This window comes from Zosterops lateralis (assembly GCF_965231275.1).
Source record: "Zosterops lateralis genome assembly, chromosome: 10".
Lineage (NCBI taxonomy): Eukaryota > Metazoa > Chordata > Aves > Passeriformes > Zosteropidae > Zosterops > Zosterops lateralis.
Window position 1 is genome coordinate 10,076,031 of NC_139770.1, and position 17,980 is coordinate 10,094,010.

At 48.5% G+C, this 17,980-nt stretch overlaps 2 protein-coding genes across 2 annotated transcripts; one reads left to right on the forward strand and one right to left on the reverse strand.

Moving 5' to 3' along the window:
- Window positions 1-880: 880 nt before the first annotated feature.
- DYNLT2B (dynein light chain Tctex-type 2B) lies at window positions 881-8,481 on the reverse strand. The gene is made up of 6 exons (XM_083868543.1): window positions 8,093-8,481; window positions 7,461-7,594; window positions 5,225-5,294; window positions 3,537-3,600; window positions 2,396-2,921; window positions 881-1,660 (listed from the first exon to the last, which is right to left on the reverse strand). The coding sequence occupies exons 1-5, from the start codon at window positions 8,158-8,160 to the stop codon at window positions 2,874-2,876; spliced, it is 384 nt and encodes a 127-aa protein (XP_083724669.1). The 5' UTR covers window positions 8,161-8,481; the 3' UTR covers window positions 881-1,660; window positions 2,396-2,873.
- A 4,314-nt stretch (window positions 8,482-12,795) lies between these two features.
- PDCD1 (programmed cell death 1) lies at window positions 12,796-17,803 on the forward strand. Its single transcript, XM_083869087.1, has 5 exons — window positions 12,796-13,000; window positions 14,992-15,324; window positions 15,625-15,777; window positions 16,297-16,331; window positions 17,128-17,803. The coding sequence occupies exons 1-5, from the start codon at window positions 12,892-12,894 to the stop codon at window positions 17,344-17,346; spliced, it is 849 nt and encodes a 282-aa protein (XP_083725213.1). The 5' UTR covers window positions 12,796-12,891; the 3' UTR covers window positions 17,347-17,803.
- The last annotated feature ends 177 nt before the right edge of the window (window positions 17,804-17,980 follow it).

Genomic DNA, 17,980 nt, shown 5'->3' on the forward strand with positions numbered 1-17,980 from the left:
CCCTGCACAGCACCATCCCCAAGACTCACACTGTGTGCCTGAGACTTTTATCTAAACGCTTTTTGAGCTCTGCCAGGCTTGGTGCCATTACCACCTCCCTGGGGAGCCTGGTCAGTGCCCAACCACCCTCTGGGAAAAGAACCTTTTCCTGATGCACAACCCAAACTCCCACGACACAGCTTCAGGCCATTCCCTTGGGTCCTGGCACTGGTCAGCACAGAGAAGAGATCAGTGCCTGCCCCTCTGCTTCCCGTCCTGAGGAGGGGAGACTATGATGAAGTCTCTCCTCCATCCATCCCGTGTATGGATGTATCCGGTGTAAACCCCAGAGGTTCTGGAGGGAGGGAGCTGCCCTGCATGTCCACACCGATGTGCAGTGCTTCAGCACTGGCTCGGTCTTTCTCCAGGGAAAATACAGCATCCTTTTCCTGTCCCACGCCACAGCCAAGAGTGGTGAGGCTGAGTGATTACCGGCTCAAATCTCACCTGCTTTGTACAACACCTTTGTGAAGAAGCCATTAAACCTCTCCAAAAGGAGCAAGTGCAAGGTGAAACATTGTGATTTAACATCCAGGACTTTATAAAAGCTTCAAAACGACTCTGAGGTCATATGTACCATCTCCTGGAAAATGTTATGTGGAGGGTTTTGCTGTTCCCCAAAAGGCACACTCCAGGTCATGCACGAACTGAGCAGCACTGTCACATCTCTCAGCAGGTTCCTTAATGAGTGACAGCCACAGCCAGCAACAAAGCAGTCAGGGAAGTCACCCTCTATTTCCCACCAGAGGAAAAGGAGAGGAAGACTCATAATCAAAATATTTCAAACTAATATAATAGAGAATCAGCAGTGTGCTGCCTCCAGCACTGAAATAATCTAGAAGACGCATTGTGATTTTTTTACTTCCCCAGTGTCCTGGTTTGGAAAGACAGGTGTCTGCTAAGGAAGGCAGGAGCCTCTCTTGAAATGGAGAATGTAAACCTCCTCCCTCTGAATTATAATAATTTTGAAATTATGGGGGTTTCAGGCAAAAATATGAAAATATGATTAACAGTTCTTTACTAGGAAAATTAAAATAAAAATGTAGTGGTACAAAAAAGCAAACAAACAAAAAAAGAAAACACTGAGAATCAGAGTACAACCTGCACCTTTTTAGTTAGGGTACCGGTAGCAATCCAGTTAAGTCCTCCTGGAGTGATAGATGTCATTCTGTTGAAGCAAGGATCCTTTAGAAGGGAGTAGTTTTCTCCGAAGGTTCAGTGGTGGTGAGATGGGCCCGGTCTTCCTCTGGGAATCCAGTGGAAACAGGCTGCCTTGGTGTTCTGACTTTCAGACTTTTATGCTTGACTCCTCCCGCTGTTTGGAGTATCTCACAATGGGATGATGTAATTTTATCAGTTATGCAGTGAGACGCAATGGTCCATTAACAAAAGATATCTCCCTGGGCGAGGATGGGTTGTGGAAGAGATAAAGAACACTGCCCCACTTGGTTTTAACAATTGGCCCATTAACAAAAGATCCTCCTGGAGTTATGAGCGATTGGGTCATGGAAGAGATAAAGAACACTGCCCCACTTGGTTTTAACAATTGGCCCATTAACAAAAGATCCTCCTGGAGTTATGAGCGATTGGGTCATGGAAGAGATAAAGAACACTGCCCCACCTGGTTTTAACAGATGGCAATATATACTTTTGGTTACATCTTACATTGCTAAGACACTAAGCTAAGACACTCAGCTCCCAAAGGCTGCACGGGGAGGGTGTGTTCTGCTGATACAGTTGGTGAGAGTGGGATTCAGGGTTCACCTCAACCCACTTCGGGACTCTAAAAGCCATTCATCCCACTGGAATGGCTCTGCTGTGCTTGCTCTGTCAGCAGAGAGAGAACAGGCATCACTGCAGAGCATCCCATCTTCCAATGGGCACAGCAAGCTGTACTCTCTCAGGAACCCACCTGGCACTCTAACTTTTGGGGGACATGAGGAGCTTTAGCACTCTTCTGCAGATCTACTGCAGCCCTTCCGAGGCTGGAGTCCTAGGAGTCCAAACACCCACCCTCATATTCCAAAAACAATTACAGAGAGATTGAGAAATCACTGCAGTATCTGCTGAAGAGCGTGAGGAGCAATGATCACTCACAACATCCATGGGTGCCAAATTGCACCAAACCAAGGAGCAGTTACTGCAGGGAGGAGTTCTGGCAGTCATGGGGTGTGTGGGCTGCTGGCCTGACCTCATGTCCTAAATACCTCGACTTTCCATCAATTAATATCATCTCATGTGACACAGCTGGGATTCATAGCCCAATTGTTGTGGGAGTCATGGGAACAAATCTGGATAACCAGAACCAGAAATCGGCTTTATGGATCAATTTACAAAGATTTGTCAAAATGCTCACCTGAGAAATGCAGACAAGCTATCCAGGATAGTGCATCTTGTAGAGTAGAAGAAAATGCCACAGGAAAAGAACTATTAAATACATAGATTTATTATGTTTTCTTTCTTATAAATATTTCATTAATTTCACAGAAATAAAAATAACAGAACCCTTTAGAGACAGAAGTTGAGTTTGCCTTAGGAGCAATGGCTATTGGCATTACACTTTTAGGACAAAACCAACACTATATAAAAAACAAAGGGCAATTTAAATAAAGGAAGTAATAATAATAATAATAATATTGTGCCTAAAGCTATACCAATATCCACAAGGAAGAGGGAATGTTGTAGTGTGTAGAACAGGTGTAGATTGTGCTTCGTAGAGCTGTTAATTGTGTTATGTACTAAAGGAAGAATATGAGGCTTTTGTGCACTTAAATAAAAAAATACTCCAAAGCATTCTCCCCAATGTCCATCCTTCTGTGCAATGTTTGTCACCTTCAATAGAAGAAGCAGCCAAATGCAGCCACCACACAAAACAGGCTGTCCTGGGGAAAACAGAGAAAGGCTCTGTGTTAGTCAAGGCAAGCTTTTTGCTAGTCTAGTGGAACAGGCAAACCTCAGAGAACATTTAGACCAGAGCCCAACTCTGTGGTAATATATTGCAATTTTCTGTCTTTAAGTTTCCTCGCTTGTGGTGTAGCCCAGGTCAGTGCATCTGAATGCCAGAAGTGCCTCAATCTCCTCCATCCACACACCCACAGGTGTCTAGGTGTCAGTTTAAAATAAAATAAAACAATAGTTAAGTAAAACCTTGACCTTGTCTCAGTCCTGGATTTCAGCCATGCTCCATGACTGCAGTTCAGCAAAGGATGTAAGAAAAGACTTTGTCTCTTGTACTTTCTCTCCCGACCAGTAAAATGGTGTGACTACAATGACTTTTGTTCTGTACTGTGTCACATACTCAGGAGAGAACTTTTACTATGTTGGCTGTTATATCTAAGTATGTTTTGTAAATAAGGATGTAAATCAGGCTGTTTCAATAATCTTGATTCCTTCCTTCTAGTAGTTGTTTCTTTTCTGCTCCATATTTAAAGTCTCTCTGCCTCTCATACAAAAGCAAGTAGCTTTGCACTTCCCATGGGAATCTGGCTCATACTCACGTTCATGAACACGTCGTGAGCACAGCTGTCAGTGTCAGCATCCCAGAAACATCGTGCAGCCATGCTAGACAAAGGAGCCAGACAGGGACATTACCCACAGTTCACGTGTTATGACCTAAGTGATCACAGATACTTCCCTTGAAAACCAAACTGAGCTTGCTTTAAAGGTAATGGAATTGGAACGTGTGCTCCTGAATCCCAAGCCTAGTTTTCTACTGCTAAATTCTACCACATGCTGTAATCCTCTCAGTATGTGCTCTTCAAACCCATCAGCTCTCAAGCCTGCCACGTTCACTGTGCAGCAGGACTTGAAACCTCATTGCTATGATGTTTAAAAATCTTTGACTTCTGGCCTATGCATATCAGGGGCTAATTTAGCTTATCTGTTCTTGTCCTTCACCTCCTGCACCCTCATGGTACATACTCCCAATTTATTTATAGGGAGCTATCATATTCCTTGGCAGATGCCACGCTCCAAAACCACGACCTCTTCAAGTCTTTTCGTATCTACACCTTCTGTTCCCTGACCATCCTGATGTACTTCTACACCCAAGCCCTATCCTGAGGACAAACAACCAGACAGTAACAGGATATTGCATGTGAGACCTTGCTTCTGCCTTGTCTAAAGGCAGTGACATTCCCTTTTCTCTGCTGCAAGTATCCCAGTCCCTGCCTGCCCCAGTCAGCCTCAGCTGACAGGATTCCTTTTGGGGCATAGTCCCATAATGTATGACTAACTGTACTAAGGTGTATTTTGTATTAAGGATGTCAGTGACTGTGCTTCAATCTTGCCTCCTGTCTGTTGCAAACTGGAAAATTTCCCCAACTGCTCTGTCAGCCTGTGTGGCTGGACTTGGCATTTCTGATCAGATCACTTGAACGTTGAACTGTTCACCCTGGTACGGTGATTCTGGAGTGTCTGCTACAGACGGACATTCCTGACAAAAGCCTGAGCAGCAGGTACAGATATTCCTCTCTGACCTACAGAACAGGGAGGCAGCAGATCTGATTACAGCTCTGCTGGACTTATCTTCTGCTGGAGTACCCGACACAATAATAAAGATAAGTCCAGGAGATCAAGCACATAAACCTTGTGAGCTGTTCCCTTTTGTCTTCTCCCTACCCACTAGTAAAGGAAAGCTATAGCCCACTATTGCAGCCAAGAGGAATTCTTTTGTCTGAGTGCAGGCATCTGGAGCTGACTGCAAGTGCTTAGCACCCACATGGGAATCTAGGCTTGGTTCCCATGATATTATTGCAGGGGGATTATAGAAATTGAAACTTCTGAAAAATGTAAATGAAGTGCTTATGGAAGCTTTCTGACTTTAGACAGAAGTGAGTTACCATGGCTTTTGTGCTCCAAAAGGGCCTTGGGAATGGATGGGGGTGTACCCTAATTCACATGAATACAACACAAAATGCCTCTGCCACATTCCTCAAAAACGATTTTCAGTATTTGAGCTTGATAAGAACCACCACAGAGCAAATTATCACTGGCTAATTCAACCAGTCACAACCTAAGCACTCAAGTTGCCATTAAAAGAGAAAAGAAAGTGATTTACACTTTGTCATCTGCAGACAGATCTTTGCAGCTAGGGGAGTTGGAAGCAGCTTCCAAAGAAAAAAAAAAACCACACCTAAACCCAAAAAACCATGATACAAATACAATTAGAAGATGCAAAACTTACTTCACTCCTTCTCCTCTCTGCTCTCCAATGACAACCTGCACCACCATCTTGTACCTGTCAAATCCCTCCTCTGGAGAGAGAAAAAAACAATAGTGAGAGCAATAACTTTAAAAAAAAATGAGTCCAAAACACGACCCTGAAAGCTAAAGATTTCTGGCTATAAAGCAAATGGCTGTACAAACATATGCAAGTAACCAAGTGGACAGGCTGCCTTGCAAAGCTTCATTTTCCTACTATGGAGTACCACGGTTTTGCTGGAGCTGAAGGGTGAACAGGGTAGTTGGCATCCATCAAAAGATGCATCTAAGGCACAAGACACCCCTGAGCAGCCACACTGTGTGTCAGCATTATGAAAAACGAGTTCCACTCTCTTTTAAAATTTTGTAAGTTTAATAAAAAATAAAAATAGTCAATTAAGAGACAGAACAAGCAGAAGTTTCTTGGCCGAGGGTGCCTGGCATAAAGTCAGCCAACAGCACACTTCCTCCTTTCGGATTTCTATATTTAAGGATCTCTGTGTTGAATATTCAGTAGATGTTAATCAGACATTCTTTTTTTTTAAATCTGTTTTAAGTATCCCCGATCATCTTATCTAATAGATTTATTTTGTGGGTAGCTCCACTCAGTCTGGTAACATGGGTATAAATTTTCTCCTGAGGTTTTCTGGTTGTTTTCATTTTGATAAGAAAACAGAAACTTAACAGTTTTTTTATGAAGGGTCACAAGGTGACCCCCCCTCCCATAACTTCTGGCTGGGTGGTTTAGATGTTACAAAGAAGAGATAAAAACCCAGTCTTTTACTGTTAACCCTCTGGTACGCATTCATTATCTTTCTAAACTCTATTAATAAAACATAATACAGTACATATAGTAGTCATGTTAAAATTTGCGAAAAGCCAACTATATAATATGCATTTATAACAGCATTCTGCTTTGACAACTTTCAAGAACTGGCCACACGGAAAAAACGTAAATAAGGCTGCTGGTGGACAAAATCCAATTTGAAAAAAACCTGTCTTTTCTTAAAACTGTTTCGATGCAAAGCTGTTGTGAGATTCTTCTGCCACACAGATGCTTCCTTTGCTTCTGAGTGATATAAAAGGCCACATAATAGCTGTGTTATTTATGTGTCTTCAGAGACATTGTTTCACAACAGTAAAGAAGTACCTCTAGGGCACAGGCCAGATCTAAGCAGGCCATGGCAATGTTCCAGAAGCCAAATCAGAACAAGTACGTTTAAAATCAAATATAGATCCCAATGCCTTGTCTTCAACAAAGCAGTGTCCTGGGACGACTCCAGTGCCCTGTTTCCACCGGAGGATTGAACACAGCACGTTGGCTCTGTTAACATCCAACACATCAATGCTTATCAGAGATGTCAGCTGATAAGAGTGGCCACACCGGGTCAGCCTTGCTTCAGGCTGCTGCCACTGTGGTTACACTTTACTGAAGCCAAGCCCTGTGCAGAGAAGTTCAGCATGAACACGTGCAGGGACTACAGCTGCTGCTGGTTTTAAAGCTGATGTGTAATTCTGGGAGAAGCACAAATCCACGGCTCCTGCCGAGAGTGATGGTGCGGCTGTGCCACCACGTCAGGCCAGCCCAGCAGATGGCGCACCAGCCTGTCCCCAGGAGGAAGGGGAAAAAAGTGTCAGTGCCAGCACACACATCTGTATGCTTGCTCCAGCACGGAACTCAGGAAACACCTGCTGGCGCCTGCACTTTTCTTCTTGAACTCAAAAATGTTGGAGGGCATCCTGTGCAGCAGCAAAATCTTTTTCCAGTGCTGTAAGGCTGTAGTCACACCCCTCCTTGGCTGACTGCTCCTCTCTCTCCCTTCCCTCTGCCCCCTGAACCTTGTTCTGATCTCCACTGCTATTCCAACTCTGATTTAACTCACAGCAGAAAAAAAAGCAGAATTAGTTCTGTTTATGGAAGCAGGAAGCATTCTTTCTTTCTTCTCTCTAATGCAGCTTCTTTCCCCCTGCAGACCCTCCAAAGGTGACAGCACACACCTGCCAAGCCATACGGAAACAAATCTTGCCTGCCTGAACTAGGTCTCCAGTTCTGCAGGCAAGGAATGAGCATATATAGGACAGATTGCTTCATACCAGCAGACTCGAGTCAGTCAACAGAGAAGGAATAAGTTTCAAGAATAAAGGAAGAAAGAGGGAGCTTGTCAAAAGGGAGAGGACATGGCAAGAAAAGAAATTACATCCCCAGCAAACCTCCTTACCTTTGAGTCTGTCTTTTATTGTCTCTGATAAAGACTTTGTAAGCTCAGGCATTTCTTCTGGGATGTACTGTGCGTTGGCCAGCTTCTCCTTCAGTATCGCACGGATGCATTCTTTTACTGTAGACGACTTAAATCTATCACGGGGAAAAAAAAAAAAAAAAAAAAAGGCGCGACAGAAAACTCAGAAAGTTCACACAATCCGTAGAAACATACACAATGCCACATGGGAAAATGCAGCTTTCATGTATTAGAGAAAAATAACAGAACAAAAGCCATGTGGGGAAAAAAAAAAAAGCCCCGCTAAAATGGAGATGTTGCCAAAAGCCGAACACTGATCAAAAGGGGAGAAACCAGCCCTACTGGAAGCTGCCCTTTCAGCAGCATCCCACACTTCAGGGGGTGTCGGAGCCGGTCTGGGAGCCCGGTGCCCTCCAATCCCCAGACTCTCGGCGTTCCCCATTTCCAACACCCCCAACACCCCCAACACTCCCCCAGGGCCTCACGCCAGCCCCTCATGCCCAGGGCTGCCCTCCCCGACCTTCCCACCGCAGCTCCCGCATTCCAAACGCCCCAATCCAAAGCCCCTCACCGCGCTGGCCCGCATGCTCCCCCTCTTTCCCCGGCGGCCTCACCGGTGCTGGAGGCCGGGCCGCAGGCTGTACGTGTTCTCGGCCGCCTCGTCCGGGCCCAGCTCGCCCATGGCCCCCGCAGGCCCCGGCGTTGGTTACCGGGACAACCGCGGCCTCTTCCGCCGCCCGCCCCGCGCGTCACCGCGGCGCCGCCCCGGGCCTGGGGCTTGCTGCTGTGTGTTTATTTTTTTTTTTTTTTAAAAAGGTCGATTTTTTTTTTGCAATAAAAAGACTCGTACAGTGAAGTTGTTGGTAGATAAGTGCTAAATCACTGAGGTAATAATTGCAGGCTATTTTAATGACTGTAATAATGGTAATATTTTACAATGGGTTGTAGAAGACGCTGAGGGGCTGGAGCAGGTCCAGAGCAGGGCGGTGGAGCCGGGGAAGGGTCTGGAGCACAAATCCTGTGAGGAACACCTGAGGGAGCTGGCTAGGGTTGTTTAGTCTGGAGAAAAGGAGACTCAGGAGGGACCTCATCCCTCTCTACAACTCCCTGAAAGGAGGGTGCAGCCAGGTGGGGTCAGCCCCTTCTCCCAGACAACCAGCAACAGGATGAGAGGGCGCAGCTGTTCCAGGGGAGGCTTAGGTTGGACATTAGGAGGAATTTCTTAATCATAGAAAGGGTGATTAATATCAGAATGGACTGCCTAGGGAGGTGATTGGAGTCACTGTCCCTGGAGGTGTTTAAAGGAGGACTGGATGTGGCACTCAGTGCCATGCTGTAGCTGTCCTGGTGGTGTTCAGTCATAGGTTCCATGTGGTGATCTCAGAGGTCTTCCCCAGCCTGATTGATTCTGTGATTCTGTAACTAAAGGGTTGGAAGAAATCGCTGCCTGGGATGTGGCTGGAGGTATGACGGGGGAGAGAGTGGGCTAAGACAGCCTGGCCTCACTGGGTGCTTCCCCTGTGCCCCCTCCTGCCCCAAACCAGCCACAGCCCCTGCACTCAGCCTTGCCCAGGGCTTGGAGGGCTCCCTTCCTGCCTCCATACCACACACCCCAGACATCAGGGAGGAGATCCCAACCTTGTTCCTTTTGTCCAGTAACTTCCTAAATCCTCCATAAAGGCCTAAAATTCTTGCTCCCCCAAATCCCACCCCTTGTGCCCTTTCCCCTACCCATAGCTGCTGTGTGTCCCAGGGAAGGCTGCTTGTGCGGCAGCCCCTGCTGAGAAGCTGACATTCTGTTTCCTCTGCAGTTTATCTTGAAGCAGCGATCTTTGTGATCGATTGTGCTTCCCACGTGCAGCGGATGACACGGCTGAGAAAGGTCCCTGTGTGCTCACCCAGCTCCGAATGGAAACAGTGTGAAGGCACAGCCAGTGATGCTGTGGAGTGATGCTGCTGCCATGGATGAGAGGCTGGAGGGGGCCATGAACTGTGACAGGGCTGGGTGTGCCTGAAGGTGCCCTTTGGATACAGGAGGGGTGAGGTTGCACCAGGAGGAAAGTGGTACCACTGCCAGAGTTATGCTTGGGATGCACAGGCATATCCCAACTGGTGCCAGATCCTGCCCTAACCTGCTCTGAGCATGGATGGGTTGCTGAGACTCTGAGCAGCAGCAGCTCCTACTTTCCACAGACTTTACCAGCACCTCTTGCTAGAGATGGACTGTCAGAGTCCTTAGTACCACTGGGCTGGGTGCCAGCTCTGCTCGCCAGCACAACACTCACTGCCATGCTGGAGGTGACACTGCTCCCTTGCCATACCCATGTGGCACTTTCCCATCACAGTTACCTTTGCTCTGTCTGGGCCTTGCAGGTTTCTGCTTGTAAAAGGAACAGTTTTGTGTTTCTGCTCCATCCCTCTACTTACTCACTGCTTACCGCTGCTTACTCACACCCACAGGACGCTGCCTGTCCCTACAGGGACAGATGTTGCTGCTCATGCAAATCATTTGCGGAGACCTTCATAATTTCTGAGAAGTATCTGAAAGACCTCAAGACTCCCTGTGTTTATTTGCAAACACTATTAACCATTTCCTCTTCTCACCCCAGCTACTCGGCTCCCGCCTGGGTCAGACCCACAGATGTGAATTCAGTTAAACCGTTGGGGGAAGGATCTTCGGAACGTGTGGGCATCTTTTTGTGGCAGTTTGTGCTTCCTCTTTCACTTGGGAAGCTGTGCTTTCCCTGGACTTCGAGGTCATGCAGCTCTGCATTTCAGTCAGCTCCATCAGAGGTGTTTGATCACAGCTTTCTTTTTCTTCTTCCAATTTTTCAGTGCTCCTTAAATACCCCAGATGCTTTTAAACCATTCTGGGGCTGATGCTCAACCCTTTGAGGTGAGTGTTTAGGTGATAGCTGTGTGCCGCAACAGTGATGACTAAGAATACTGGACCTTCCTCTGAGTCACAGCTGTGTTGATGGAACTCACCAGCTTCTGGTTGGAGAAAAACCATGACATTTGTGCTCCAATGATCTCGTGTGACATGTGCTTGCTGAAGTTGCTGTTTCTTAGTTTTAAAGAACAAACTATCTTCTCACTTATTTCTGCTTATCTGTCCTTTTTAGACTTTGTTTTCATCTTTTGGTGGCCACATAGAAAAGGACTGTCCTATGCAATTTGCCATGCTCCAGCTCACAGAAAGAATTTCTATTTTTTTAAGCACCAAAGGATCTTTTTATGACCATGTCAGCAAACCCCAAGATGTACTAGCCACCCCACTGGACTGGAGGAGATTTATCAGCATGAGCAGGGAGCTACATCATATTTGGAGCCTGGCTATTTTCCTTCGTGCTGGAGAACCTGGTGGAGGAGCCAGGGTGAACTGTGCTGGTCTGGCAGAGTGCAGGCAGGGTTCAAAGCCTGCCTGAAGCCCCAGGGCTGCTGTGGGGCTGGGGTTGGGCTATTCTACAATGCTGACACCTGAGGCCGGCATTGCTGCTCACCTCTCTTTCCTCCATAGCACCTTCCTAGCAGCTTGATCTTTTATTTTATTCTTTTCATCACTGTGGTTTGCTTTTTTTTAGAGAAAAGAGCATTTTGCCGTTGTTGGTTTCTCGTGGACACGGCAGCCTCCCCGCCCTGAGTACCAGTTTATACCTATTTCAAGTGTGCATTGGAAAGTTTGAGCAATTCATGCTATGATGCTAATCAGCCCTCTGCTGTTGCTGCATGGGGTGGGGAGGATGAACCAATTTTTCCTGCCTATCCTTGGCTTGCTGAGTTGTGATCTTGGTGATGATACCCATCACATCTTCCACCTCTAGAGACCAAAACATGTGGCAAGTGCCAAACAAGCCTCCCTGTACCTGGCCCAAGTGCCTGGTGTCACCATTTGGTGACATAATGCCTCAAGGTGGAAAAGCCTCCCTGCTGTCAGCCTCCTTGTTTCCTGGAGTTCAGTTCAGTTTAGTTTAGTTTAGTTTAGTTTAGTTTAGTTTAGTTTAGTCAGTGCTTTTTTTAGTGGGAATCCAGGAAATTATGAAGGAAGAGGTGATGTCCAAGTCAAAACCCACATACACCCTTGCGGATGGTGGAGAGCACTCCCTTTGCCACCCATTCAGGCAGCATGGTGGCCTCTGCCTAAGTGGCATAGAGAGGTGACAAGGTGGGCATGGCACCCAGCCTTGCCCTGCAGCTCAAGAAGTGTCAGCAGCTTATGAGAAAGGAGTGATGCTGCAATGCCAGGATGAGACTGAAAAAGAGGACCAAGACAGGTTGGACTGAGCCCTCCCAGGGTGAGCCCTGTCTCCCGCAGCTCAGTACCCCCTCCTTGGCCATCCCAGTTTGGCCATCCTGGTCATATTGGGTTAATGGCTGAACTTGATACTCTTAGAGGTCTTTTCCAATCTCAATGATTCTATGATTTCACGATTCTATGAAATTAGGGGTGGCTGCCCCAGCCCACTCACCTGCCAGGAACACATCTGAAAGTGATAGTTGAGCAAGACCCAGCCCCACAGCTTGTTTCTGAAAGCTTGGAAAAATAGTGAAGTCATCATTAGAATCACATCCTTCTACCCAGTTATTAATTTTCCCCTGACACTTTCCAAAACTCCGGGGCACTGGGGTTATGTTCAAGAGAAGCGGAGGAGCGTGCTTTCACTGCTGGTTATTTCCTACGCCAGTATTAGTCAATGTGGTGAGTGGGGACCATGGATGGCAAAAAATTACATAAATCTTTTGCAAATGTCATCCTAGTAACAGCACCCTGGCCCTGGGCACCTGCCCTTGCTCTCTTCAAATCTGAGAAGAAACACACCTAAGGAGGCAGAATTTGTCCTCCTCTCCTTCCTCCTCATCTCCCATCCCATCCTGGTGGGAGCAGCCTATGAATAGGTGCTCCATGGCTGCTCAGACCCTATCTACCCAGTGCTGCATGTCCCACAGCCCCACTACCTTGGGCACCTGGTGGGAGCACCTGTGGATGCCTGGGAACCCAAGATGGTTTTTACTTATGGGCCAGGCTCAGAGCTGAGCATGTCCCTTGTGGTCCCTGCCTCCTCCATCCCTGGAAGCTTTCCCCAAAAAGGGTGCAGGCTCAGAGGTGCCTGTCCCCACTGCTTGGCAGCTGTGTACCTGTGTGGGAACCTGCCAGGAGTGCACAGAGAGGGGAAGGGGCCACGTCTGGCTCAGCTGATCCTTCTCTCTGTGGGGAGGAAGCTGGGGGCGGGAGGCAGCCCGGGTTTCCCTCTGGGGCAGAGATGGGCACGTTTCATTTCCACCCAGCCCTTGCTGTGTACGACAGAGAACAAGCTGCCGCTGCGGGGAAGAAAGCACCGAGAGAGCACACACAGCACAGCACACACGGCACAGCACGTCCCGCCTGCCTGGGCAGGGGACAGAGCGGCTCACCATGGCTCCAGGTGCCTCAAAGAAGACATGGGGCAGCGTGGAGGTGGCCCTGGCTGACCTCTGTGCCATCCTGCTCTGCTTTGGGCCCATGCTGACCTGCTGCCGCCGGGGTAGGTACAGGAGTGTGGTGTGCTCACTGACATGGCCACGTCGTTTGCAGCTGGTGGGAAATGTTTAAGGGCTGAGAGCTTTGTAGCTAAAAAATAGCTCTGGCATCAAGGAGGCAGAAAGCCCAAAGCTTTTGGGTACGTGCAGCTGAAGCAAAGAACTTGGGGATTCTTGGGGCAGAAATGGGATTAGAGGATGGAGAAGGGGACAGGTCCCCAGCCCACAGTGCTGACACCAGAGTTGGGTTGTGACACAGTGACGGTGGTTGGAGTTTGGTGTTGAGCTTATGGGTTTGCCAGTGAGGTGTGGGGTTTTCTTTGTAGCTCTCATGGCTTCCATCTGTGCCCTTGAACTGCAGCTCTTGGTTTGGACTTGATCCTGAGGGATCCAGGGTCCTTGCTCTGGGTGAACTTTGTGGGAGAAGGAGAGGTTGAAGGGAAGATGTGAGTCTGGGCAGGATGAGTGAGAGCCCTGGTGAAGCTGTGTCTCCCCTTCCTTCCAGCCCACTGTTTCTTTAGTGGATTCGTGTATTTTTTGCCTTGAGGGTGGGCAGATGGCTGGGTGTCCCTTGGAGCAGATGTTACTTCTGGAGCTGGGAAGATACAGGAAAACATGTAAACCCAACATTTACTTTCAGAAGTCCTCCAAGCACTTCATTCATTGGTGGCAGCACGAGTAGGAAACATAGTCTTGAGCCTACCAAATATTTCCTGTTAAATACAAGAAATCCAAAATACAGCAAAAATTCTATCTCTTGGTGTGGACACTGCCACAACCAGTTCTGACTGTGGGAACTGGGGCACTTTCCTGCCTCTCTCCTTCTATTCAGTCTCATCCCCCATTTCTCAGTGAAGGTCTCCATCAGATCTTGTATTTATTCACAGAATTTCCAGGTTCCTTTTCTGGTTGGTGATGCTGAGATTATGGTCCTATGGCCTCAGGCCAGAGCTGGAGGGATAGGAGGGACTTTCTCACTCTGCCTGGAAGGCCTGGGGCTGCTATTGGTGGTGATTGCTGAAAAGGGAAGGTACATTTCCTTTAACAGGGATTTTTTTTTAACAGGGACAAACCGTGGTGGTTTGAAATAGCTTGGTTGGGTGACCGATGTGAAAAATGCTTCTTCCCATTTTTCATTGCTCAGAACAGAAATTAATGCAAGAGCTGCCATGTTCTGCTGTGTGGGACTGGCTGAAGCGGGACATTGTGTGCCTGGCCCATGTTTGCAGCATTCCCACCATGCAGGATGGATGAACCCACTGGAATAATAGACAGGGAAATGAGGTGAAGCAGCAGGGCTGGTGTTAAAGCAGAGGAGCCTGTGGCTGTGGCTGACTGGATTCTGTGTTGGGATCAGCCTGGCAAGCCCAGCTGGAATCCCAGGGCCTGGCTGCCCACATACGCATAAGGAGGGGACAGGTCCCTGGAAAGGGATGGCACTGTTAGCTCCAGGCTGTTCTGCCCTGTCTGGTGGTCTCAGGCTGGAGATGACAAATACTGTGCCATAGGCACCCCCTGCCTGCTCTGAGCTCCCAGCATGGTGTAGTGGAGAAAGCCAGAGCATCCCAGCAGGCAGCCAGGCATGTGATGGGCTGCACCACAGGGCACTGCCCTGACCTGGGACTCTGTCCCTCTGCTCACTTTTAGAGTCAGCCTCACCTGGAGACAGGATGACTCAGACATTAAAAATAATACAACCCCCAATGTCTGTTTTCCGCAGTACAGGTGTTTGGTGTTAATTTTAGGTAGCCCAGAGCACAATTTGGTCTGCTGAAACCATTTGACAGTACAATTACTACCTCTGAGAGTCCCTCCTCTCCAGCCAGCAGGCACACTTTTGGAATGGGAGAGACACAGGTTGATGTACCTGCCCATGTCCTAAAGTGATGATGTGGACTGGGCTTGTATCCCTGACTCCCACACAGGGGTATGGCTGTTTCTGACACTTGTGTCAGCTGTAACCATGCTTACTCCTTGTTTCCTCTCTCCCAAATAGTGACCATCTCCCCAGCAGTGTTAACTGCCTCTGAAGGTACCAAAGCCACTTTCTTCTGCAATATCTCCATGGAGAATGACTCTGGTTCAGAGTACAGCCTCAATTGGTACAAGGAGACCAACCATACCCAAGGCCAAAAAACTGCTGAGATCAGCCGATACAAACCCATGACCGAGACAGAGAAGTACCGGCTCACCAACCGCACCCCTGTCTTTGAGATTGTGATCCTAAACCTCCACCAGAATGACTCAGGCTTCTACTACTGTGGGTTGATCACCTTCTTTGAGCCCGATAAAGTGATGGAGAGCAACCGGTCCCAGCTGATAGTCACAGGTCAGTCTGGGGGGCTGAGCTGATGGGGATGAGTCCCAAGCCCATTGTAGCTCCAGGCCTTAAGGCAGGCAGTAACCTGCTGGCAGAAGACCTGACATGGGTCAGGAAAGCACAGCCCTGCCCTGTTCCTTCTCTTTTGTACCCTGGAGGAGTAATGGGACTATGACAGCCTATCTGGCACTGAGCCCTTTCTGAGGACAGCCCCCATGTTCCCCTGCTGTCTTTCACAAGTACTGTAGAGGCCATGTTACACTCCTGACCTGCTGTTTTTTTCTTCCTTTTTTTGAATGGCTATTGCAGCAGCCCCCCAGCTCAATGCCACTGATGAGCCGGAGATGGAGGAAGGCAACTCCTCAGAGCACATCAAGGCCATGCTCCTGGGCATCCTCCTGCTGGCTGGAGTGGCTGTGCTGCTGATCTTCGGCTGCCTCACCTTAATGTACAGAAGAGGAGGTATGACTCCCCTGGAGGCCATGCAAACACAGTTTGGGACCTGGAGTCAGCCAGATGTCTGCAGGCATACCCCTGTGGGACAGATGGAGATCTACGCCTGGGGAGAGGGGTGCTTTGAGCCCTGCTTGCCCTTTGTAGAGCCCCCAGATCATGTGCAGTGGCTTTACACCACTCGTTAGTGTGGTGCCTTAGTGGTGCTCTTGAATCTCTCCCATGCACCTTGCCCAGGTACCTTTGGAGCACCTCACCCTGCTGCAGCACAGGGCATTGCCTCAGACACACCACAGGCACACAGGGGCTCTCACAGAGAATTCTGCTGCACTCCACTAATCCAAATTAAACCCTAGACTGTGGGCTGGTGTCTCACTTGTCCTTGTAATGCTCAAGGTGTTAGACCCTGTGGACAAAGAGGATGTGTGATGAAAAGATTGTGGTGTTCAGTGCTCTTTAGGACAGGGGTGAGGCTGGGACGCTTATGTGGCACACAAACCTCCTCTAACCAAGTGTGTTACTTTGCAGATGTGCAAAAACCACTGAGTGAAAACATGCCAGCGGTGAGTTTTCCGCCTCAGTCACCCTGCTGTGCTGCAGGAGGGCACTGTGGCATTGCTGGGGTGAGGAGAGGCCTTCCTTTATCAGCTCTTCACAAGCATCTTGCTTCTGCTGTCTTCTTTGCTGCTGCTGCTGCTTGATCTTTTCTGCACAGCTACAACTTCTTTTCTGCACCTGTAGAAGCACAGCCCCATCACAAAATCAAAATAAAACTACCCAAGATAGGATGGGACTCTAGTCCAATTCTTTTTCAAAGCAGACTTATTTTTGACAGTGGATTGTATTGCTGCAGAAAATGGGAGGATGTTTCCCTCCAATATATCAATCTAAAATTTATTTTGCTGCAGCTGGTGCCTATTTTTCTCTCTTTAGCCAGGCACCTCTAGGAGGGATCTGTCTCCGTCTTCTCTCCAACACCATTCATTAGGTGGCTAAAGGCAGGGAATAGGTTGCCCTTTGCCATCTTTTCTCTGGGCTGAGCAAACTCAGCCCTTGGCTCTTCTGTACCTTGGAGCCCAAAGGAGAGGTGGGAAAAGGGCTCCTAGCACAGCCCTGCCTTCCATGTCCAGGGCAGGCAGAGAGTCCAGAGGCAGAGGCAGAGAGCTGAGACCCTAAGGCTCATGATGTGGTTCCTCTGTGCATGTTCTACTTCAGCTCTGTGCATCTTTCTGCTGTGTATCACTCTCACCCTCCTAGGATGCTTCAGAGCTGATTTTGGCACTTGCTGTAGAAGGGGCTTGTGCTGGGGATGGTGGGTACCTCTGGATGTTGAACCACCACGACGGGGTTACCTTGCAGAAAGAAGAGAAGCCCCCCGTGGTGTCCGTATCCACTGTGGACTATGGTGTGCTGGAGTTTCAGAGGGACCAGCACACCCCAGTGCTCCCCAGGAGTTGGCCGGTTGAGCAGACTGAATATGCCACCATCATCTTCCCTGAGGAGAAACCTGTCACCCCAGAGCGCGGCAAGAAACACCTGGATGAGAGGACTCGACAGCTGCCCTCACAGCCCTGCTGAGCTCAAGGCCCCTCCTCAACAGGGTGTGGGAACGAAAAGGCTGCCCCAGTCCCTCACTCTGGGAAAAATTCAGCGTGTCAGGACTAATGCAACAGAGATTCTGCTGCTGGAGTCGATATTGAACAGTCCTGGCCACAGTGATTGTGGCTGTGGGGTAGCTACCACAGGATGAGGAAGGTCCCTGCTGTGCTGCATGTGCTGTCTTTTCACTCAGGGCAGGGAGGATGGGCTGGGTCAGAGCAGTGACGCCAACAGGTCTGTCCCAAAGGTGATTTACATTATCAGTAATAATTATTATTATTACATTAGCCTTGAGTTTCTGCCCAGTGCTCTGTGGAGTGGACATGCTGCTTCCCTGCCCCAGGTCTGAACCAACTATCAAAGCATGACTGTTGAAGAAAATACTGTAGGTCAGAACAGGAGTGAATCCTGTGAGATGCTGCTCATGGGAGCCCAAGGTTTCTTGCAAGCTTCTTGCTCGGAGCAGAGGCTGCCCTATGTACCCCTATTCAGAAATCCCTGGGAAGCAGGCAGCTGGTCTTCTGCCTGTCTCCAGGCATTTTCCTCCTCTGCGTGAGGGGTAATCTACCCATGTGTCCCTCCCTCCCCAAGAGGGAGTCAGATATGGCCATGG